This window comes from Sander lucioperca, chromosome 8 (genome assembly GCF_008315115.2).
Source record: "Sander lucioperca isolate FBNREF2018 chromosome 8, SLUC_FBN_1.2, whole genome shotgun sequence".
NCBI lineage: Eukaryota > Metazoa > Chordata > Actinopteri > Perciformes > Percidae > Sander > Sander lucioperca.
In genome coordinates this window covers 30,954,577-30,980,354 of record NC_050180.1, presented here as the reverse complement: position 1 = coordinate 30,980,354, position 25,778 = coordinate 30,954,577, and the positions used below count along the sequence as shown (strand labels likewise).

The following is a 25,778-nucleotide window of genomic DNA, read 5'->3' as shown; positions in this document are numbered from 1 at the left end:
GCTTTCTGATTGGCTACACGCCACAGTCCACAGGCTGCGTGCTCGTTTGTCCCCGGGGGACACCACACACAAGGAGAAATCGGGCCAAAACAATCCAACATGTTGGATATCCCCGATTTGAGATCGGAGCGGTCCCGACGTCCTTCCGAGCAGACAAGAGCAGTCTTAACACACCACACACGGCAGGAATATCTGATCAGATTATTTTACGATAATCGGAGCATCCTTAAGATTGTCGGAAGGGGTGAATCGGGGCTAAAATCGGCCTAATTATCCTGCCGTGTGAACCAGGCTTTAGTGATGTAGGTCAGTAATAACACAGTAAACATGCATAGACAGTCTATATAAATGCTGAATGTAGTAAAGAGTCAATATACAGTTAGCGCAAATAGTGGTCTAGGTAGTGATGTAGATCAGTAATAACAAAATATGCACCTGTTCCTCGTCAGCTCCATGTCATCTGTCCCTCCCTACCACCCTCCTACCCTTGTGTATATTAGTCTTGGGTAGACCTGGGCGATATGATACAAAATTAGGTATGACGATATTTTAGACCAAATACATCGATGTTGATATTGCGGCGATATTGTAGGGTTGACTATTGGTGCTTTCACACAATATAAACACAGAGTTTAGATGAACAATCATCAGTAATATGCGATAATGACTAAGTGGGTAAAGGCAAATAATAAAACAGCTAGTAAGTCTGGTAAGTTCAGAAAATGACATCTCTTTACCGTAATGCAGCCTTTAAAGCCAGGAAAAGACACCTGTGTTGCATCACAATATTACGATATCCAAAATTGAAGACTATATCTAGCCTCATATATTGATGTCGATATAATATCGATATATTGCCCTAGTCTTGGGGTTCTCTTGTGTCTGAGTGTCTGTGTTTGTTCCTGGCTCTCTGTTAATCTTCCTACTGTATAGTTTCTTTTTGTGTTTTTTCCTTTTTAGTGTCTGTCTGGATTTTCTTTGGTCTGTTTGGTCTGTTTTTTGGATTCAGCTTTATGTTTATTAAAACTCGCCTTTTGTTGCTGCCAACCTGCCAGACCTGACTGGTCTCGTGCTTTTTGGGTCCTCCTTTTGATCTCTCATACCGTGACAGGGCCCCAGTATCACCCGATGTTCCAACATGCGTCTTAAGCTGCTTTCAAAGTCTTATTCTGGATGTGTTGAACGTGGAGAAATCCCTGTGCATGTATGTTTCACACCCTGGCTGTTTTGATTAGATATTTCACTGCTGTCTGGAGTATGAAACGGCGTGTTAAAACCAAGTGAAGAGAAAATAGTTCTCATTACTCTCTATCAAGAGTGTAGCTGCAGAGCCAGATGTATAAATGAACAAATCCTTCTAGGTGGTGTAAACCACAGAGGGTTGATGTGCAGACTTGAGTGCTTTCGGAGTGTGTTATTAACTGCAAGAGGTGTGCTACTCACTGTAGGAGCAGCCGTACGCCTCCAGTCTGAGGCCCAACCAGCCACTGGGGTTCCAGTCGAGAGGCACCAAACGCAGGAACCGCGTTCTCACTGCGTGGGACAGCTTGTTCTGCACAACGGCCTCCGAATTCACATTCCCGACAAATCTCTGCAGGATCACAGAGGGACAAAAACTGTGGTTATGACCAAAGGCTCCACTGAAAAACAGGAAAATGACCTCAGATCCAAATAGTAATATTTTCATCAGGGAGTATATATACACACACGTGTTTTTTTTGTTTTTTTTAGCTGAATACTTGAAATATAAGCACAATAAAAAAAAAATCTAAATCCTTGAATAGCACAGACAACAACTAAGTGCTGACAAGGCGAAGCCAAGGGCAAGGTCTTCTTCCTATCCTTGAACATACTATTTGATGTAAAGTGATAAGAATGGTCGTGTGGTGTAGACATATGAGAATATCCGTTCCAAACAGATCCATGTGAGAAGAAGGAAAAAATCACCACCGAGGCAGCCGGGGGCTTAAGGGCTCTCATGTTGTTTTTTCTCCCTGCAGAGCTAAATACAAAAACCTCTGAGTACAATTGTGAGATGTCATTCTTCTTTTTCTATTCTACCCTTCCTCTACTTTCCCTCTGCACCAGACAAAGCCAGGGGACATAAACAGAGAAACAGAGAGAGTGAGAGATGGAGGCAGAAACAGAGACAAACAACCTCTCCTCTCAAATGGCTGATTACCAGCTTCTTCATAACCGATTCTAGGCAGGTGACATATCAGATCAATAAGTACTCCTACTACAAAGAACCAAAAATATAGATCATTGGCGGTGGAGCTCCAGGCGTTTGTGGACAGAACACAGTCAGACAAGGCCAATAATATGACTCTCCGCAACAGCAGAGACACAATTACCAGCGGCACAAATGACCGTCCGATGCTTTTAGAATGCCGCAAAGAGAAGCATCATTAAATGTACCAGGATGCTGCTTCTTGGTAGAGTGCAACTGTTAAGGCTGTTATTGGGATTTATGCCACCGCTTTCCCATTTTGAGCCTTTTACCGAGCGCAGCGTCATGGCTGAATCTTAGCACATGTACGAGCCAGGCTTTTTTACACATGCACAATAATTCATGTCGGCACAGGAAGGATTAACAAATGGCGCTGGGGCTTATACGTACGGTCAAAGCAAATGTATTACTTTAGCACTGCAAACAGCTTTTAAGGCGAACAAAATGTGAGGAACACATTGGCCTTGAAAAAAAACCCTAAACATACATATTCACGACACTTGGATTTTTCAAAAGCTTTCAACAAAAAAAAAAAAAAAATCAAAGCCGTCAGTGTGTTATTGGGAATCCGGCTGATGAAAGCATGCTGCTAGGCTTGTCATGCAGGGCTCCAACCACAACCTTGTTATTCTCAGCCTTTGTGTGAGACATGCTGCGGTAGAAGGCGGTTTGATTGTACCACATTGCACAAAAGCCTCTAAAAATGTGACTTTAAATGTTAAACATTTCTTTAGAGTGTATTCATATAAAATATTCAACAATCGAAAAAAAAAAAATATGTTTGGAATAAAAACACCCTTCGTAATTATTTATTAGTCAAAAACATTCAAAAAAACTTGGCAAATCTTTATTACGGCTGTATGGTTTAATGGGATAGGACTAGCTGTGCTGGCAACATAAGCACACAAGCTACCAAGTGTCTGCTTAAAACATTGCTATAACTCTGATTGGAAACACATGACACCCCCTTTTTTTCCCCAATAGAGCCAATGACAAGAACCGAAATACAAAAATCTCTAAGGTGAAATAACCAAAACTGTTGTAACTTTGGCAGAAAAATGTTTGTACATGTAGGACGCAATTGCTAAATCCAGGTGGATGTTATGTGTATGGTATATGTTCGGTATACAGCTTGTGAAACTCTGCTTCTTCTTATTTTTGTTATAATCATTACCACGTCTTTCCGCTCGACTCCCAGCTGAATGTCTGGAAAATGTAATGAACCAAACAAACTCTGATTAGGGCTGCACTGCAAGCATTCTCGCTATTCATTAGCTAACAACACTCAGGCACGTCAGCATGAGTCATTAGTATTCAAGAGCAATACCACTACAGGAACACCACTGAGGCTGTCCGGAGCTATGACGTTTGTTTTTGTTTCCTCTCTGGAAAAAAAAACTTGCAACAGAACATCCTGTGTGTTACAGCTGGGAGATGAAGTATCGTCTCATATACAGCCCAGAGGGTGCAGAAGATTTTCCAAAGGTCCAGAGGACCGAGGTCGGTCCTTATCCACATAAACAGCCCTAACCCCACTGTGACTTCATTATTTCTATTCATGCTTCTGTCACTGCGGAACAGTATCCCTCCCCATTAATTAAGACTCTTTACTCTTCCTCTCCAGTGATGAGCTCCCTTGTGTCAGTTTTCCTTTCTGTTGCATACAGCACAGGCGCATACGTTTATTTTAATCAATTCACTAGGGGGCCGCCGGCAGAATGCTGCTGCCGCCGTTGAAGACGCTACAGTATGCTCCGAAAGGTCATTGGCCAGTCAAACTGCCTAAGGGAACACATAGTGAGGAGAAAGCTACGAGTCTGTGACCTTGCCACGAGTGAATATGCTACAGCAATCCCTGACTGCCAGTTAGTCAGCAAGAAGCCCCGTGACCAGGATCAACAATGCTTTATATATATATATATATATATATGAAGAGGATATAATCTCAGTTGAATATACTGTATGTCTACTACTCCTATTGAGTTACATATTGGGTAACAGTTATGTGAAGGTACTGTCTAGTTAATGTAAAAAAACGAGTCTACTAGGGCTGTCCTCTACTGAAGAAATTATTAGTCGACTAACACTCATATCATTTTGTCGACTAATCGATTTAGTTAATTTAATCAACAGATCTATAAAACTGAGTTTCTTCACAAAGAATCATGCAAAAGTACCAGCATTTAAACCTTGCATAAAATAATTGACCAAAACGACTGATTAGTCGACTAATCATCTAAGAGGGGGCAGCCCTAGAGTCTAAAGCCACACCAGCAGCCCTGTGAGGCTGCACAGTGATGCTTTGGGCTCAACATTAACATGCATACATAGCATGGCAACTGTCACTGTCGCTGTCCAGGGTGCTGATTCTTGAGCTGTCCTGGGCCCAGTTTTTCAAAAGTAATCCATTGGGATTTTGGATCACGGATTGGATCAAATCTTGGAAATGGGTTTTTCAAAAGCAAAAGAGGGATTCCGAACTAACATCAGAGCATGTAATCCGATCTTACATTTGATCTGGATCAAACCTGCCCTTTGGGTTTTTCAAAACTTTGAACTCGGTTTGGGATCTATTTGATCCAACAAAAAAAACAGGATTATCCTGATCCCATCAGAAGGGTGGATTAAATTGTGATTTTTCAAACCAAATAAAATCAGAGAGGTTTTTTTTAAGTGAATGATCACAAAATTAATGTTTACTGATGATATATAAATGTCTTCATATTTGAAGCATATATGCTTATCTGTCCTGTAAATCATTTTTGACTATTGGATAGTATTGTTTTTGTTTTGTTATTTAACATTATAACAAAATAAGGAATGTAAAATGTTTTGGTTTATTACAGTGTTTCTGTTTCTTAAAATTAAAACAAACAATTGCTATTTGTGGCCATCAGTATTTTGCCTACCTGTTGTTCTTTGCTAAGCCAGTAGGTTCCATTTAAGGCTCTGGTAAACAGGATTTGGTAATCCTGAAATTTGGATCACAGTAATTAAATCCAATGTTCCTTTAAAAAACTGGCATAAAAGTAAGATGGATCAGGTGATCCTGGATGGCAAAACATGGGTTTCCAAATCCGGATCAATTTGATCCAGATTCAATTTTTTGAAAAAAATGGGCCCTGGGTATTAAACGGTGGGGTCAATCCTGCTAGTGAGTAGAGTTTAGATTCTCGGCCCGAGCCCGAGCCTGAAAAAAAGAAAAACAGGAGAATTACCTTTGAGCAAGTGTGGAGGAAAGTCGGAGGTATGGAAGCAGTTTAAACAAGTCGTGGGCAGTGACAACAATATGTTGTTCATCATTGTTTCTTTTTTTTACGTTTCTTCATTCGGATCCATTTGCGATCCGTTCCATTCTGAATAAACTAACAGCAGTTTACAGGCTTCGTCCTTTTTGCATTATTCTAAACAGATTTCTGCAGTTCAAACAACTCGGAATTGTAGTTGAGAACGTCAGTTATAACGGCCCACGTATTAAAAAAGTGGCGGGTTTAAATCGGGCTCGGGCTCATAGTTACAGTTAATGTGTCGGGCCGGGCCTAGCTCTACTAGTGAGGAGTAATGGATCTTTTTCACAGCAGACATTTTGACTTGTCATAGTAGGAAAAGAACAGCTGAAATTGATAACCTTAACGATGGCTCAATTCCATCAAGTGTCCCAGTAAGCTATTTCAATGAGTCAGCATGCACAATACCAGGGCCTCTCCTAAGTGGAATGCAGCCATCATTAATGGTTTTTAATACGCCTGTGCTTTTCCTACTATGACATGTCAACATTTACATAGGCCTATTAAGTTTTTTGTTGAGTTTCACACTGAACGTGTTTTGTAAGTTGGTGTTACATCTATATATATATATATATATAAAAAAAAAAGATGCCTTCTACGGATTTTGGTGAACCACGTGGCTCAGATGCACTTCTGCAAGGACACATTTTGTCGAGAGAGAGAGAGAGAAAAGACAGAAAATAAAGGCCAAAAAAGTTGGCCCCAACTTAACCCCATGTGTGTAGCTTACATTGTGAAATGGACCTGGCGAACAAGACTCCCATCACCATAGTAACTCGGTCTGTCTGCATGCACAAGGCGAGAGAGGAGAGGGACGCTGCTCTGCTCACAGTGGCATGTTGGATGATCAAAGCCTTTATATAATGACAATACCTCCAGCTATTGAATGTATTCCTCTCATCATCGTCCTTCGTTTATCTTTTTGGCTAGTAGCCGATGTGACATGACCTGCCACGCGCCAAATTAAGACAAGCGTATACGTCACTTCATCATATATAAGAAAGCCTACCTAGGACAAAAAGCAAGGTTCATTTAGGGTGTTAGCATGCTAACATTGGCTAGTTGGCACTAAACACAAATGGCAGCCGAGGCTGATGGATATTTGGTATTGGAAGAAGAAAGGAATAGCTAAATAGGAATAGCTGAATTGTCGATGTGGTGACAGTGCTAGATGAGAAGTCAGGGGATCACCAACGTCAGAAGGATTCATCCTCTGGTGACCTTAAATATCTGTACAAACTTGAAAGAAAATCCAAAACTACAGTTGTCAAGATATTTCACTCAAAACCACAAATGTGAACTCCATGGTGGCGCTAGATGAAAAGTCAGGGGATCAACAAGTTGGTAGGATTCAGCCACCTGTGAGATCAGGCTGTATAATATTCCAAGTGCAATCACAAGATACAATTACTCAGATAAAGTTAACATTCATGTAAACACATTTTATTCCTTGTTAAATTCCCCATCTACCTGAACAGCTAACAAGCATGGAAATGGATGTATAAATTTCCCCTCTTACGGACAAGAATGAGTTTCACACATTTATTCACAGCTGCATTAAAAATAGATTTCGGAATAAGGCTTTCCAAGGATAATGAAGGTAATCTGGAACCCCCTGCTAGAATACATTCATCTTCCCACCTATGAATGTTTGGAGAATCCATCTAATTCACCATGGAGTAGATTGCAAATATTATACAGGGAATTAGGTTAAAGCGGGATTTTAAACAGGGGCTCTGTCATTTTTAAAGAGTTTACTTTAAACATTTAAATTTAAAAGTACCATCAAGCCAAAAACCTTTTTCTTTTTAAGGAAACATGCACTGAGTAAGTCTTTGTAAGTCACTTTGAGTTTCACAGCACATGAGCTGATAAAAGTCCACACTTGATGTCCTAAAAGCGTCAACAGACATAAGTCATTTTCACAGATTTTCTCCCATGGCTTTCATTAATTAGGTTATTATCAGCTTGTAGCTGTGCCAACATGTCCCTTCACATGTTCCTCTTATACTTTCTAAGGCTTTGCTCAGAACACTCCCACAGACAGGAGACAGGTTGCGGGAACAGGCGGTGACGACAACACTGTTACTAAGGTGATGAGAAAAAACAGGCGATTGAATCATTAAAGTTGAACAACAGGAGACTAAGTACACAAAATAATGTTAGACAGGAAAGACATGTTATGTATAGTATGTTTTACCATATGTCAAAGCTGATTTAATTTCTATTTTCAGTGTTTTTAGTTTTTTTCGAATGTCTTAATACCCAGTGGTGGAGATGTCCTTCCAACATTTTGATCCAGTGCAAGATATGTCCAAAGTTGCTGTCCAGATGTTCCATAATATTTGGTATGAATATTAGTGGGCCTTAGAGGATGGCTGCCATTGATTTTGGTGACTGACTTTTTCTCTAGAGCCAACAGCAGGGAGAAACCTAGCCCCAAACCAATCTTAATAAACAGTTGTGTACACACCCGGTGTTGTGTAACCAGACATAAAAGGCAACTTTGCACACAAAGCAGCTAATCATTTATTAAACTGATAGTTCAGATCTTTGGAAGAGGGGTTCAATGAGGTACTTCTCCACAGTCAGTGTATTATCTACAGTAGATGGTGGTCGGCACGCACCCGACTTTGGAAAAGCAGACAGGAGTACCGGCAATGTACTGCTGTGGATGGGGCCACACAGCATTAACATATTTGAGCCACCTGTAAAAATCTATTTTATTTTAGGTGTACGCTATGTTTAGAATATTTTCACCCCTTTACCTTGCTGTCAGACAGCCCTTTCTGACGGGGGACTGAAGCCGTTATATCCATCTATGCTCTATTCAAAGCCACCAGACTCCTTTGACAAAAACAGTAATTTTACCTCGCAGAACACGGGAGTTGCTGGTCTACCACTGCCTCGATCGGTTAGTTAGTTAGTGTTATTGTGTGACTTGTGTTTTAAAAAGGATCAGAAACTAACAAACAAACTAAATGATTGAGGCAGCGGTAGACGTGTTCTGCTAGGTAAAATCAAAGTAGTCTGGTGGCTTTGAAATGAGCGATATATGGCTTCAGTTCTCTGTCCTACAGGCACTGTTTGACAGCAGAGGGGAAGCAGTAAAAATATCCTAAACATAGCATACACTTAAAGTGATATAGATTTTTTTAGGTGTCTAAAATATCTTTAGCTGCTGTGCCCACATCCACAGCAGTACATTGCTTAGCTTCCGTGTCAGTACTCCTGTCTGCTTCTCCAAACTGGGGGCGTGCCGACCGACATCTCCTGTTGGTATACACTGACCTTATACAACCCCACTTCAAAAGATCCGAACTATCCATTTTAAGAAAACATTTCTCTGTGCCACCATCAGGACAAATGTAATACTATGTTACATATCACTAGACATTTAAGCAAGACTACTGGAAAGAACTTTCAAAATTATCAGTATTTCTTGGTTTCATAGCATCTTGTTTTTAAACGCTGCAGCATCTAGTAGATGCCAGCAGGATTGTCGACCTTTACCCCCTTTTATTTATTAAACCTCATTTTTCCATGGAGCTATTTTGGCGTGGCGTTAGCTAAGAATGGCTGAGAGCTAGCAGTCATATCAGCAGCTGCTGCTGCTCTCTCATTAGTCCCCCTCAGTTCAGTTTCTGGCAGTGAGCCGTTACCTTTGAGCTTCACTTGTTAAAATGCAAGACGGATGTGAGTAAGTATCAACCAAAGGTCTTGGTGAACGCTGTAGTTAGTCAGCTTGAGTGTGAGTTTCTGAATAAGAGATTTCTAACTAATTGGGTGACATTCACCCTGCACTATATAAATGATATCTTAAATCCAAGTTCACATCAACACCACAGAAGAGATAGGAGGAGTGGGGTTTAAATTGTCTTCGTGAGTGTGCAGTAAATGCACATCAGTAAATATAAAGCTTAGTCACACCTGGTTTTAATGATTGCCAGGTTTCGGAGGATGGTACACTATGATACAGCGCTGTATGCCGTGGTCGAGTGCTGTATTAATTTTAACATTTGAAATAAGTACAGCAGTCTCTCTTTTCTCTCTCATGGCTCACTTACAAATGGTGATAGCTGCAAGTCATGGTGGTAATATCTATACATAATGTCTCGTCTTTTCACTGAACAGCAGCTTTAATTCCTTTCTTAAAAATAACAATATGAAGACAGCCTGGATCACACATGAAGGAAATGTCTCACTAAACTTCGCTCTGTAAATATTTCATATTATTTGCAGTGGAACTGGTACACTTCTATTTATTTTATGGCACTAATTCAAAACGGACTCATGGTACTGTGTTCTTGTTTACATAAACACATTGATCTCTGGTTAAATATCAGAAATTGCACTGGTTTTGCCAGATGGTGTGAGGCATCAGCAGACTGAGCTGCTGCTTAAAGGCCCCACGCCCATCAGGGGCCCACAATATGAAAAGCTCTGCTGTTATATTACAACCCTCTGTAATAAAGGAGGAAATATGTTTGTTTAAGCAATTATTAAAGCTATTAAGGTTGATTGCGGTTCTCCACATTTGCACATAGAAAAGATAACTATTTGTTTTGGGGCCAATCAAAACTACCCATCTTAAACTCCTTGTGTGTAAAAAGGTAAGTCTAAAAAACAAAAAAGCTGGCCACTGCTAGTAAATGTTACTCAAACGGAAGTAAATAGTGTATTTGTTGGGGACTATTTTAAGCTGTGGATTAATACACATTCAGTGTGTTAGTGACAGGAACAGTGTGAAAGTTTTACGGAGCTTGTAAAGGAGGATTTTGACTTTAAAAAAAGTTAGACCTGTTTCAGAGTTAGAACCGTTTTACTCAACCTCATGATGTTTTATCTAATCTTCCTATATTTCAGTAGAATTTATTTTAAAAGATGTAGGAAGATAACTACTTAAAAACAACCCCTAACACTATACATAATGTCCACCCTCACATATGTGTGATCTTTTAATTTAACACAATGAAAAAATAACCAGTTTGTAGCAGTTACATGCCTGTGAGCAACTACACACTCTGCTAATTGTTCTGCCAGGTATAAAAACAGTAAAAACTATTTAACATCTTGTCAGCAGCTTTTGACATAACTGGGGCGAACACAATAAAGGTTTATTAACGTGCCAACATCAGGCTATTTTCTTACAGCTTGAGTCCGTGTACAGGCTGACATAACAAGTTGTGACATTCCATGGAGGACCAAAAAAAAACACAGTATAATAATTGCGTTGACACTTCCCACCCTTGAAATGTGTCAGAAAAAAGTGAGAGGATGTGCTATCTGACTCTGACCTGTAAGGTCATCAATGAATTAGTCCACGGAGAAGAGACCGTGGAAAAGTAATGACATCTGTGTGACAGAAGTAAATGTTCTCTTTGTGTTTATATTTCTGCCACTTTCATGTCTGTGTGTTAAATATGAAGCTAGATCCGGCGGTTGATTAACCACTAGAAGCAGGGGGGCAACAGTTAGCATGGCTTGAGCAAAGAAATAGTCCTGGCACAAATTGCCCGTAAAACCACAAGTTATAATTTTTCTATTTTTTTTTATTTATTAATTTATTTGACAGGGACAGTGTACATTAATTAGCATTTCTGCAAATGCACCAGAATTAGCCAAAAGGCTATTTTTCATCCGTTGTCCCTATTTTGGTTCATGGATAAACAAAACAAGTTTAATAGTGAGTTTTGAGCACAGCCATACTAGCTATTACCCCCTTCTTTCAGTCTTTATGCTAAGCTTGGATAACTAAATCCCCAGCTTGAGCTCCATACTTAACCCTCTGAGTCCAAGCGAGGTTTGACAACACTGCTACTCAAAAAGCGATTTTACAAAATTTCATATTAGACATTTATTTACTATTTTATTTATATATTATGGTACTTTTGTGAACCCAAGATTTTTGTAAACTCATTTCAAGCACCAAAACAATTTACTTTAGGTTTGTTTTCACAAGAGATTGGAGAAATATTTAAAAAGAGAACATCAACTTTTCTGCTTTAGGGTAGAATTATCTCTTTATACATTGCTCTGGAACTAATTTGGCCGTCACTACGCAGAAAGCTGAGTTTGTTCTGAACATTTTGAAATGAAACACGTGGGTATCCGGTTATATGCAAATATCCTTAAAATGTGAATTTAAAAAGAAATGTTAAAATGTCCTTAGACCTCAGAGGGTTAATGCACACATATGAAGTGGTATATCTTCTCTTGTAACGTACGACAATAAAGCAAAAAGGCATATTTCCCAAAATGTCAACCTATTCCTTCAATCATAAAAAGCCAAGAGTACGCCTTGGACTTTGTTTCTTCTACATCTGAACATTTCCACACATGCAAAATTGTTGGATTTCTTTAGTGAGCAAAATAAAAAAATAACATAACAATATCGCTCCTGCTTGGATGCAGTTGTAAACAGTGTACAGCAAATCAACGATGAATCTAAAGTCATACGGAAAGCTGAAACACCCGTGTGCAGACTCACCCCTACACCGTCCTCATGCCTGTACTGTTTCCAGGCCCGGGCCGTGTCACTGTAGAGCAGGAGGTAACTGCTGACCCAGTCCCAGCTGTCATATCGTCCCTGTGTGGCCACAGCCGTCACCTCCATCTGCTCCCTGAGATCCACCTGGAGCCATGGCTCCTGGTCGGTCACCATGGGAGACCAGCCTCCTGCTCCTGAAAGAGGGCAGAGAAATACAGACAGAGGGGGTATCATGAAACATCGATATTGTGGATATCGATACAATGAGACAGTGGGCCGTGGTGTATGCTAAGTTGCCACAGGGGCTCAGATTGCAAAAATGTATAAAGTCCTGATGTGAACAGAGGGAGTGTTTGCAAAATGAAAGGCTTCAAGGTGAAGTTACACTTCAGCGGAAAATGGCGCATTCATTTCGAAATGTGTACAGCCTGGCTCGAGAACTTATAAAGAGCAGAATCCTGCGAGCTCAAGCTTATCTTTGTTCCAAAAGCGTCCTCTACACAATATTGAGTGTGTCTGCCTGTATGTTTTTCTCTCTGGAAAACTCAAACCGAAGATTTTCTTTTCATATTTTCTACGAAGACCTACTAGTAATATTTGAGTACCTTTTCTACAATCCTAAAATAGTTTAGTGAAGTGTTAGCATTCACCGACTGTAGCTCTATTTAGGTTTTTGATGGCCTATATGAAGTTAAAAAAAGCTATAGTCCAAAGCTATATTGGGATTTCTAGTTGAGAGATTGTGTGTCTTTGGACTTTAGTTTGGTGGTGCTTTTGTTTTGATTAGTTGCTAAAACATTTGAACTGATAGTTTAGGTGGTTGGGTTTGTCTTCGTTTTACTACTTTGTTTCAAGAATGGTCCGATCAGCCATTCTATATATTCCCCTTTGTGGCCAGGTTGTGTCATTGTTGGATCAGTTTAGTCTGTTTAAATAGTTTGTTTCGACTTTGGCTGAATAAAACATTCAGACTTCTCTTGCCTGCCAGCTCACAGTCATTCTCATAGAACAGAGATCTTCAACGGGGGGTCCTGGACCCCTAGGGGGTCTTCTGAGTTGTTGCAGGGGGGCCACCAAATTATTGTATGATAGTTTAAAAAGAAAATAAAAAAAATAATATTTATATATTTATGTCTGAAAATATACAGTAACATGAATCCAACATATTATTTGTAAAGATAAAAATTTTTTTTTATTATTTACACAAGGCTTACTGGCCTATAGGTAAGGTAGCCATCCACAGATACAGTTAGTGTTCCACATATTATTTTAACACCTTAGTATTGTATGCACCATAAAAATGTATATGTAGAGGCCCTCGGCAGCCCTACACGTTCTTGTAGGCCCATTGTAATATGCAGCTCTTGTATACATTCTATATAGTAAGGGGTCCCTGCTCCGTCTCTCTTTCAGCTGAGGAGTCCTTGGCCTAAAAACATTGAAGACCCCTGTCAGAGAAATATTAAGTCACTCTCTTTGCCATACAACAGTCACTGTATTTGTATAGCGTGATTAGGAAATTTGCAATTTTGTTTCAAACTAATCTTTTTTTTTTTTTTTCAGTCAACCAGTAATTACAAACAGCCATCTCTTTCTCATCTCTTCAAAATAATGAAACAGTGCCCCTCTGAAAGGCAACATGTGGTAAATGCAGCAAGTCTTATACCCATATGATCATTGCACAAATGGCTCACATTAGAATTTTATGGGAACTGCTGGTACAGCAGGTGGGTGGTGTGTATCTGAAGCATATGCAAATAATAAATCCATGCAAGAATATCTTTACTTGTACTCACCATCTCTTCTGTTGAGCTTGGCATTGTAAGCAGCATAATTGACTGATGACTGCGAGGAGCTCTGAAAGGATGACTGGGGTAATGTGGATACCAGAGGACCATTGCAATTATCTGTGAAAGAAAACAGAAAGAAAACATAGAGGCCATTAACTTTAAAATTTTCTTTTTTTTTATCTTGTTGCATATGGTTTATATAATGTATTTCACATGCAAAACTGACTATTGGAAGAATGGTTCTGAGAGGGTTCCACTGCTCGCCATACTTATTCATCTGACAGACATCATAAAAAAATTCATCCTTGAGGAGTTAACAAGTCGGTTCAAAGTGCATCTTTACCTGTCGGTGGTGGAAATTTAAAGCAATAACTTAAGGAAAGAAATAACATGGCTGCCTCACTTATCCAGTTCTCAGATACCTCAAACAGTCTATTAACCCATGCAGTGACCCTTGGAAATAGCACATAAAACGTCTCCTTTTTTGTACATATGTGTGTGCATGTGTGGGTGTTCTTTTTAATCCCACAGTGTGAGATTACATCACGTCCAACAGGCGGGAACAGATTAAGAGTCCAGTGATCTAAACCTGTCAGTCTCATCTTCCTCTGATCCACCCTGCTCGCCACAATAAGAGCAGAGAGACGAACAACAACAGCCTCTCCGCTGTTTGGCTTCACTTGCGTGCAGAGCTGCATTACGGCCTGTATCTGAGAACATAATGAAAACTGGCACCAGCCTGATTACAATTACCCCATACTCTCTCCATCAGCGTTCAGTTTACTCGTGCGAGAGGCTTTTTGGTTTTTCTGTGCCATTTTACTCCGAGTTCAGATGGATTCTGAGCACATCTGGAGTGGCAATTGGCCATCCATCTGGTAGACAAGAGCACAGCAGAACTGACAGCATGAGCTCGTTCTCCTTTTGGGCGTCCCACCGAATTTCGACTGACCTGATTTGACTGCTCTCAGATAGCTTGCCAAGAGATTTCTCTAATCCTGATTTCAAGTGTGACTAAAGTGGATCGAGCTGTTTAGTCCAAGAATCAAATTATGGCTGAGCTGCAGTTGCAGATGTTCATTGGGGGAATGAGAACAGTGGCATGGCATCTTAACACTACTGGAACCGGGGCTATGATGCAAGCACGGCACTCTTAATCTATCAAAAGTCTTGCCAAGTCCCACTTTTGATCCCTTAGGGATAACATCCTATCTTCTTTTCAATCTGTTTTACCCCGTCCTTTCTTGCACGATGCATCTCTTGTTGGAGAGCCGACCAAAGCCTGGATAAATGCTTTGGTCCTTCCTTCATTCAATCCACCCTTAACATGAACACATACAACAACAAGACCTTGACAGCTTCGAAGAGGTGAAAAAAAAAAAAAAAAAAAAAAAAACATTTCGATTGCACAACACATGCTCTTAAGTTGACAGGTGATGTGAGTTGCTGTGTGAGTGCAGAGAAAGTTTCTCCATGTGCAAAATGTGCATCTTACAGACCCGGTTGTTGTTTACAGATTTGGTCTTGAGCCAAATGCCTGGCTGTCAGTCAGAAAGACTTATGGACGGAGGATGATTTGCCTGCAAAGCTGCTCCTTGGCCTGTGGGATAAGTGAAAATCCTCTGAAGCTGACTCACGATCTCGATGCAAGGCTCAGGGGCTTGAATCTTACAGCCAAATGAACCCAGACATGCATCTGAATGCATGGCTATAAACACATGCACACTGCTGCTAGCCGAGAGGGAACACTTAATCTTTTGAAATCATAAGTACACCAGCTGATATCAAGAGCTTTCAGTTTCAGTCACAGAAGTGCTAGGATGATGTTTTTTTTTTTTCTGTATAGACCGACAGAAGGCCGGCATAGAAGTGTCATGTTGACGCTCTTGGGTTTGCAGCACACTGGAGGTTATCACTGATTGTGTTGGTGATAAGAATAATAGATGAAAAGAGCAGTGCTTGCACACTGACTCCAAACCGCAAACGTATTTAGCGACCTGACGTAGTTTAGTCTGCAATCAAAATATTGTCTTTTAAAATACATTTGTGGTCATTAAAGTACAAGGCAGGTGTTATTCTATGTTTTCGTATTCCATAAAAAGACCAAAATCTTCCCTAACCTCTCTGTGGCACTCTTACTGATGTAAATCATTAATAACGGCTCACATACATACACACTTTATTTCTAAAATGGTGAAGTCAACAGGAGAAAATAGTGCATTTGTCGGGGACTATTTTCAGCTGCGGATTAATAAACATTTGGTGCTCTAGTGGGTATCTAGGGCTGGGTACCGAATTGCCTCCTTAGTATCGAGTATCCAAAAACGCCGCCTCATTTAATACCCAATTTCAATACCTCAGGAGTAAATATTATCAGCGTCAGTGAGCCAATAAGCATGCAGCATGCTTCTAAGATCTAATAATGCTGCTGATTGGCTGTCTAACGTTACACATTGTAGAGGCAGGAAATAACTCAACGTTACACGCAGAGGTTGGGCTCACGTAGTAGGAGCTGAAAAATAAATAAAAAGATGCCGTGATGTGTAATTTATTTTTGTTAAAACGGATTTTATAAAATGTATTGATATCGAAAAAAAAGTATAGTTCAGAAACCGGTACTGAAGTCCGGTACCGAAACCAGTATTGGTATCGGTACCGGTATCGACATTTTTGGAACGATACCCAGCCTGAGTATCTACAGCACTAGGACAGTGAATGTGGGATTAACTCAAATAAACCACGGTGCCTGCATTTGCCATAATGAAGGAACATGTCACGGTGTGGCTCATTGATGTGTTTTTATCAACAACAATGGAGCTCAATGGCACAGAGCAATAAGCTACAGTACATCAGGCTTGGCTACACAGACAGCACGTGTAAGGAGTCTTTTCATTTCTTGACAATAAGAAAATATAGAATATTGCCAGCCTTATCCTTTAATGCTGTTTGTCAATATCCTTGCACCATCTTCTATCCTTTCATTTCAAAAAGAAAAGATGTTCCCTACTTAACCATTCGTTTCCCAATGACAGGCTGTAAATACGTTCAGATTCAGAGTGAACGTTCATTCTGTTCTTTGGTTTGTTACAAGATCTACTCAGGATCTGTCATGTGAAATGAAAATCTCTAATCAATTTCATACAAATACTATTTTGAATTCAAGGGCTCCAGGCGTCTGAAATGTGAAACAGAAATGCTGTTTGTCTACAGGTTTCATTTTAGGTCGGAAAAACAAGAGATCTTTGGAACTGCCTACTCTACTACTTCATCATTAGCAGCTATACATTACAGCAGTGGTGGAAGAAGTATTCAGATCCTTTACTTCAGTAAAAGTATTAATACCACAGAGTGATAGTGCTCCACTACAAGTCCTGCATTCAAAATTCTTACTTAAGTAAAAATATGTATCAGTGTACTTAAAGTATCAAAAGTAAAAATATTCATTGTGCAGTAAAATGTTCCCTGTCAGTGTCTTTCTCTTATATCGGATTTTTCTGGATTAATATTCCTACTGCATTCATTGCTGACGGAAATTCCGTCGGATTTCACTCATTTAGGCCGGATATCCGTTGCCTTGGTCTTCCTTTGTGTTGGCATTTTAAACTCTGGTGGATTTCTGAGGACTATGGTTAACTGCTCCTCAGATCTCTGCAATCTGTCCAATCTGACTTTCTTGTTGCACGACTAAAACAACTATTAAACGTACATGTTCCACCAAAACAAGATCCTTCCCGAGGCCATTGTGCAGCGGCACCGCGACTTTTCCCAGTGCTTAGCACCGACCAAGATGATTGTGATTGGTTTAAAAAAATGCCAATAAACCAGAGCACGTGTGTCTCTCCCATCCCGGAATGCTGTGTGGACTAGCCAGACCTTCCTCCGCAGCGCTGTGGAGGAGGGTCTGGCAAAGGGTGACTATGCTAAATGTCACTCCTTTATAAACTGTTGTGTAATCTACAGCAATGAATCATATTCTATGAAATCAACATATTTTTGTTTTGTTTGTAGCGTCGGTGTCCTGTGAGAACCACGTATCTCTAAAACAATTGTCATATTGTCAGAAAAACAGCCCTGTTTTCAGCATTGTGATGATGCATTTTCCAGCAAATCCAAGAGGCTTTGTAAAGAGTTTATTTAGCCCTAAGAAGTAGGAGAATTGTCTCCACTGTGTATGTGTGTGCATGTGTGTGTGTGTGTGCGTGCGCGTGCATGCATATCCATCTACAGTATGCACTTATTAGAAAGTTTAATTATTCTAACTTTTTTGTGCGTTTTGTTGCCGTCTTATTTTCTGTCTCTGTTTTTTATTATTTCTGTTTTTAATTTATTTTATTTTTTTGTGTGTTTTGTTGCTGTCTCATTTTCTTTCTGTGTTTTTTATTACTTAATTTATGTTTTTTTCTCTCTTCCCTGTTGTGTGATGTTTTCCCCTTGTTCTCCCCTGGTGTTTCTATTGAATGGTAATATGGGAGAGAAAAAAAAAAAAAAAAGTAGTACGATAAAGAATGAAATGCTTTTTGCACTTTACACTATGAAAAGTACTACAATAAAGTAATAAAAAAAAGAAGTAGGAGAATTTTCTCAACACATAAAGGAACACTTTATCCTTCAGTTTATCTCAAACATTCACATCAACACATATGAAGATACAAGGTTTTCAGTGTGGGATCAAATGTAGTCAAGTAAAAAATACAATATTTGCCTCTGAGATCTAGTGGAGTAGAAGTGTAAAGTTGCATAAAAGAGAAACTTAAGAAAAGTACCTAAAAGTTGTACTTAAGTACAGAGTTGAGTAAATGTACTTAGTTACTTTCCACTACTGCATTAGATTCAGTGTTTGATAGTTTTTCCAATGCTCTCTTCTGCTTATTAGCAAGCCCGCCTTAACCTGAGTGCACAGACAGATGGTGCTTCACAAGGAAATCCAACTCAATTATCACAACAAAGTGCCATTTGTAGCACCCATGGGCTGGATATTTTAAGCTCTGGTTGCAGAGGCATAATCACACCTGAAGACAACTACACGCCCAAGTCAAATAAACATGGATCCCCACCAGACATGAAGAAGCCCGAGTTTCCTCTTGGATATCAAGTCCCAGGACATGTACACTCAGTTGGGATATGAGAAAATGCCAAAGGGATTTCCTAAAAATAGAACATGCAAAAGAGATAGGGTAGAGCAGACTCTACTCGTCTCTGGGTGGATCAATGTGATTAGAGTTACAACTGCAAAAATCAGACTGCAACTCACATACGTAGCTCAAAGAGTACAGTAGGAAATTAATGAACTCTTAAACCAAGCAATTGTGACATCAACAGGTCTCAGCGGGCTGTAACTGACACAAACAATAGTCACGTTTTCACAGAGGTGTGCAGCAGCAATGGCAGTTGCTGTCAGGTTTCACAAAATTGCATGGCAAGAAAGCCAATAGCACAACACAAATAAATAGTTGCAGGTGCAGAAACAACGTCTGGATCTTACTTTCCTTATTTGATAGCTCATCGGTCCTCAGTTGAACCGGAAGTTGACCTGTCCCTCCTCGGTGAATCTCTTATTCCTTCCCCGATGAGCGAGGAGGGATCTCTGAGGTGCTATGAATGAGAATACACCAGAGCAGCCCTTCCTGGAAGCCATGCAGCTGAAAGCCGTTGCTAAATCCGCCCACACAGCTGACAAATTTGCTTCAGAGGAAAGGACGTCTCATTCCTCTAAAAGCACATTTCCTCGTTTCCTCTCTCCTTACATGATTTCCTCGTCTCTCCCGTGCTTCCTCGGTGGGGGGAACGGAAACAAGTGGAGGAGCCGGGGATGCAATTTAAGAACCTGGGATGCACCCAGTGTTTAATAAGTAAGTGGAGGTTAAACCAGGTGGTCAATCAGTGTAGCAAACAAATCCAGTAGGGACAGGCAAAAGGGACGATCAGAACAACAGACCTCTGGAGCCCTAGGTTAACACACTAGACAATCTGGCAAAGAACTGAGATAATGCACCGGTAAATATACTGAGGGGCTAATTAGCTGATGAGGATCAGGTGAGCATGGGGGTGGGGCAGGCCAGGTGAACGGAATCCGCAGGGCCATGTTCAGCCCCGAAAAAATGTAGCAACTGAAACGGGGGTGCGTTGAACACCCTGTTGTGTGCGCAAAGCGCTCTGCCTTTTTATTACTATGACTTTACATACATGTCTCTGCTGATTGGGTATCACCTGAGACATAGCCAATTAAACGAGAGACACACCTAGCACCCGAGAGAAAACATATTTCACAGCCGTTTCACACCGTTTCACACCGTTTCACACCGTTCTGAGGAAACATGTCGTTCAACGCGGAAACCGTAGCAAAACGGTGAACGCTGTTTTGAGATTGAACGTGTCCCAGGTAATGCAGAGCAAGAGGGAGTGGCAGGGACTGAAATTACATGGGAGAGTGTGGCAAAAACAGGAAACAGACAATACAAAACTAAAGCCTGGCTGAAATTGTGACAGTTGCTTACTGTGAGGTAGAGATAGATAGATAGATATTCACCTTATTCCGTTTCATTAGAGAATAAGAGATTTACATGTTGATACCAGTGGTGGAATGCATGTATGCAGTAATGCACTTTCTGAGTATTTCAATTGTATGTAACTTCATTGGGAAATATTGTACTTGTTACTCCATTACATTTATTTGACAGCTGAAGGAACTGGTTACCATCTATCGATCTATCTATCTATCTATCTATCTATCTATCTATCTATCTATCTATCTGTTTAAAAAAACTGATTTAAGGTTTGGGCTTTAATACTCTTACAGGGGTTTACATAATTGTATTACTTCTTTTACAGCACAATTCCTTGTTATTTTTGACATCCAAGTACTGTAATGTTTTTGAAAATATTTAAAGTGCCCATATTATGAAAAAAATCACTTTTTCTGGGATTTGGGGTGTTATGTTGTGTCTCTGGTGCTTCCACACACATACAAACTTTGAAAAAAATCCATCCATGCTGTTTAGAGTGAGATACAGTTTCTGAATGTGTCCTGCCTTCAGTCTCTGGGTGAGCTGTTCAAAATCGGCACGGCTTGTGACGTCACAAGCCGAAACGAGCAGGCTAACCGCAACCATTAGCTCGTAGCGCTAATGCTAACGCTAGCATGCTAACGCTAGCATGCTACCTCGTTCTCAATAGCAAAGCACTGCTACAACACACACAAGTTCACCATAATCTACAAAAGAACTACTTCCATGTGCGCCCTCATTTAGAAGTCTCCCAGCTAATCCTGCCTTGTAACTGACCGAAGTTGTAGAAACAGCCTTTCTTTTACTGTCTATGGAGCTAGCTAGCTGACATGATCTACATCTGAGCTACTGCACATGTGCGAGTGCAATCAAAGATAGTACAGAAGAAGAAGAAGAAAAGAGGTCTCACTCTGTAGCTAAAACAGAGACCAGCTGAAAAGAGGAGCTGCAGCAGTGAGAGAGAGCACTGCAGTACAACAAAAATATGGTGTTTTTTGAAAATTAAACCATGTAAACCTATTCTGGTACAACCTTAAAATACAATTATGAACCTGAAAATGAGCATAATATGGCTGCTTTAAATTCTGAATCAACAGATCTCTGAAGGCCTACATGTGTCTGTCTGACACGTGTCTGAGGAGTTGATAAAGCAGTTGATGTCTGTGTCTGTCTAGTCAGTTTATGTTCCACAACTAGCTGCAAACAGTTTTTTCCTTAACAATGAGTCTTTTTTCAATTAGCAGATTAATCATTCGTTCATTAATACATGGTGGCCCAATGAGAGCAAAACTGCAAATACGATAAAAATTGAGGAAAGGATGAAAAAAAAAGGACTGGGATAAATTATTAGTCTATAAAATGATCCCTGACACACAATCTAAAGGAACTCAATTTCACATAGCTGTGAAATTGAAATTGAGACTGTTTGTATTTACCAGTTGATGAATGAGTTAGGCCATTTATCAGAGTTGTCAACAACAGAGTCAACAGCCCAGAGAGAGATAATTAGAAGCAAGAAATTTGTTACTAAAATATTCTCCACTTCGACCATTATTTCACTGGTATTGCTCGAAAAAGCAGACATACACAAGTATGCAAATGATTCAGTTTTATTCTGTCAAAGTCTATGTCCTTGACACTCCACTTCGGGGATTGCTCCGGTGGCAGGAGAATTCCGCCTGATGCATGTATTTTGTCCGTTTCCTTCCACTTCCTTTGTGTTGGAATTTTAAACTCCGGTGGATTTCTGAGGACTATGGTTAACTGCTCTTCAGATCTCTGCAGGCTAAATCCAGAGAGCTAGCTAGACTATCTGTCCAATCTGAGTTTTCTCTCGCACAACTATTTTACGGCTCCGTGCGGGGCTTAGCTCCGCCCATGATGATTGTGATTAGTTTAAAGAAATGCCAATAAGCCAGAGCCTGTTTCTCTCCCATCCCGGAATGCTGTGTGGACTACTAGCCAGACCCTCCTCCGCTCCATGCTCCAGCTCCAGCATGTGGATGGTCTGGCAAAGCGAGACTAATTCTGTCATAACACAAACATGGTCAATATATAGATAATGATAATTTGCTCCTATCGGGCCGTAAAACCATGTATAGCACCTTAAAACAGTGATCAACACCAAAAGAGCAAAAGCACTCTGATGGAGGGTGCACAGGTTCAGTCAACGCAGACCACAGAGTCAATAATATCAAAGGGGGGCAGTAATAGTATCTGGTAACAGCTAGGACTCAGACCTCTGTGTGGTATCGATGAAGCTTCATACGATACCTTGCATGCACCAACAGGCTCAGTGACCTCTGCGTGGCGATAGCCCCCGAGGAGAGCCGAGGTATCTGTTGACAATTAGTCCCAAATGCTGGCTGAATTCAAGGAAGAGCACATCGATACAAATGATTGAGAAACACGGCGTGGTTTACAGCAGCACTTCATTTCTCTGAACACTGCTCAATCTTAAGGGACCTATGAGCATTTACAGGCAGGCTGCAGGATGTTTTACTGGGGCGATCGACAGCTTTAGTGATTATCAGCATCTCATCTGCCAAACATTAATTATTCAACCCTCATTCAGGAGTGTAGTACAGCAGGATTTGTGTTAATTTTCTGCAGGATTTCCGGGAGCGTTTTACATAACAGCTTGATAAAGACAATGTAATAATCTTGCTAACAAAAGGGGTAATCATGTGTAAGTCGTGGTGGTGGTGGGGGAAAAAAATCGATAGAGCATAGTTCCACGGCAATACTGTATCGATACACAGGCGGAAAGTATTGATCTTTTATTATATAATTGAACATGGGAATTGTTGAAACTTTTTGTTACTAGAATAATAAAATAAATAATACAATTGAAGTGAGAAGAACATAGGGAAATGTATTATTTTTAGATAAAACAGATGTTGACAGAGGTTTTCCTTTTGGGGACATAATGTGAAGTTGACCAAAAAAGGTACTAAGTTGCAACATATACTGCAGAATAATGCAATAATATCATATCTTGACATAAGTGTGATAATATCGTATTGTGTGGCCTCTGGTGATTTACACCCAGTATGTGGTTATTTCAAAGGTAGTAACCATTACAGGGCTAATATCTTACATATCCTAACATTTATGATATTTGTGGTATTAGGGTTTAAGTAATAGGGTAATATTAGAGGGAAAAGCAGCTTAGTGTTAACATCATCATTATAATGTTTGACAATAGACTCTTTTTTACTGTTCATAGCATGGTTTGATTGCTCATGCAGCAGTCCAAAAGTGGGCAGTTTGCTTTAAAATGCTCCTGAACTAAAACAAGGTTGAATAGCCTCTAGCAGATATCATTTGGAAATGAAGATATCTATAAAACCATTTTCTTCCGAGTGAAAAGAACCAATATTGATTTAGTAGTCTGACTTTGGTTGAGACAAGAGAAAAAAAACATCTTTATATGGAGTGGTTTTTCATGGAGTGGTTTAAAAAAGTGGAGTTTAAAAAAGAAAAGAAAAAAGAGGCTTTCATAATCAGTTGTTCCTCGAAGGAATGGAAGTTCAGGGACATTCACACCAGTGCAAGAAGTTGATTGAGTTTTGGTCTTGCAGCTTTATATAGCATTTGGTATGGGGGTGTGGTCGTGCATGGGCAGTCACTCAAGACAAGACACATTTATAGACATGATGCCTGTGTCACAGTGGTGCCCTCAATCTGTTTCTGAAATGTGTTTTTTTGTTCAAAGCTGCTGCAACAGGCGGAATAAGCCACAATACATACTGGAAGAATATAGACCTATAAATCGCTACAAGTCCTTGATATAGTATTATATATTATATCATTTAATTCAATTATATATAATTACATTGGTTTCTAATCTGTTAATATCTAGACCAATATACTCTCCAAAGGCATTCAGTGTCAATGTTTTCTATATTTGATTGGAGACACTGCTGTGCACATTTTAAAGGTGATTCTCATATTCTTCTCTGAAAAGACTGCATCATAGTTAATCCGCCTACACATGATAAGCGATTTGCTCTCTGAGAGCAGAGAGCAAGGCGCGGATAGCAATGCGCATCACCAGTATTCGTCATCAAGGGTGGCAAGGAAGCTATTTTCCGTTGCTAGGTAACAACATGCTGTTATCGCATTGGTTGCGCTTTCGAAAGGTCAGCGGGAACTAGGTCATAGTTGAAATAATTTGATCTTTGAGTGCAGCGCAAAGCGGCAAATCCGAGTTGTGATCGACGCCAGGGGTAGCGCAGCGCATAGTTGGGTGGCCATAGGAAATCAATTGAAGGGTCGGCGCAAAGTGGTTTGGCCATCCGGTCAGGCTTTAGGGTTGGGCACTGTTTTGATTTCAACAATTCTGTTTCCAATTCTGATTCTTCCTTTTATTTCCGGTTCTTGTAGCCAGTTGAAACTGGTCACATACTTATTTCACAAATAAGAGGAAAGTTGTATTTTCATTCAATGGTGATTTACAGTTATACCGGGCTTTTTCAATGTAAAATAAATTGGGCTGCTCCCTCTTAGTCGATTAGTCGACTAATCGGTCGTTTTGGTCTTAGTCAACTAAGATTTCTTTAGTCGATTAGTCATGTTGTATGCTTTTTTCATGCTGAATGACTTATTTCCAAGAGACGTACGAGCACATCTCTGGTAAACACAAGAATTAAAGTGATGCTTTTGCATGACTCTTTGCAGAGAAACTCAGATTTACAGCTCTGTCGATTAAATCAACTAATCGATTAGTCGATACAATTGAATGAGTGTTAGTCGACTAAGAATTTCTTCAATCGAGCACAGCCCTAAAAATAAAGCCACACTGGAACGGCACTTCCTGTGCTCCACGGCTGCAACACAACAAGCCCCTGGCTGCTACGGAAACCAAAACTTGCGCATGTTAAACTGGGAATCGATGATCGGATTTGAAACCAAATCATCTAAGCGATTCCAATAAAGAAACACTTCCTAAGTCATTTTTGAAACGATTCCAAGTTGGAACCGGTTCTCGATGCCCAATCCTAATCGTAGTGCAGCTTCCTTCTCTCTACCTCTGCATGTTGATCCTGAGAAGCATCACCTCCAGATTACACGCACATTAGTTCTAGCCCTCTATTAATACATCATAATCAATATCAAATCATACAGTGTGAAAATGCAGGACTGTGTCTGATTCACAGGTAATCACATAACTATAATGTATAATGTTATGTAATTACATAAAATAATAAACGGTGCTATAATGTGAAATTTGGCTACTGTATGAGCAGGCATTTTTTTCTTTTCATTTAACACCTGATTTTTTTCCACAAGTCTGAACGTTCAAAACAGAATAATTTTCTCGTCTCGTTTTTCATCACTGTAACCGTCCCTTGCTGATTATTGCATCAATCTTATTGGCACGGTCGATAGAAAGTGGGTGTTGATAATCCTTTCAAACCCTCTGCCAGTAACACTGAAAATAAATAGAAGACTTACAGACTCTACAGCTATTTG

At 40.0% G+C, this 25,778-nt stretch overlaps 1 protein-coding gene across 1 annotated transcript in view; it reads right to left on the bottom strand.

Moving 5' to 3' along the window:
• Nucleotides 1-25,778, bottom strand: part of cntnap5a (contactin associated protein family member 5a) — a 105,074-nt gene that overhangs the window by 66,703 nt on the left and 12,593 nt on the right. Inside the window, exons 2-4 of the mRNA XM_031308520.2 lie at nucleotides 13,804-13,914; nucleotides 12,008-12,201; nucleotides 1,444-1,591 (exon numbers count right to left, since the gene is read on the bottom strand). Of these exons, the coding sequence (XP_031164380.1) occupies nucleotides 1,444-1,591; nucleotides 12,008-12,201; nucleotides 13,804-13,914 (453 nt within the window). The remainder of the gene's footprint in view (nucleotides 1-1,443; nucleotides 1,592-12,007; nucleotides 12,202-13,803; nucleotides 13,915-25,778) is intronic.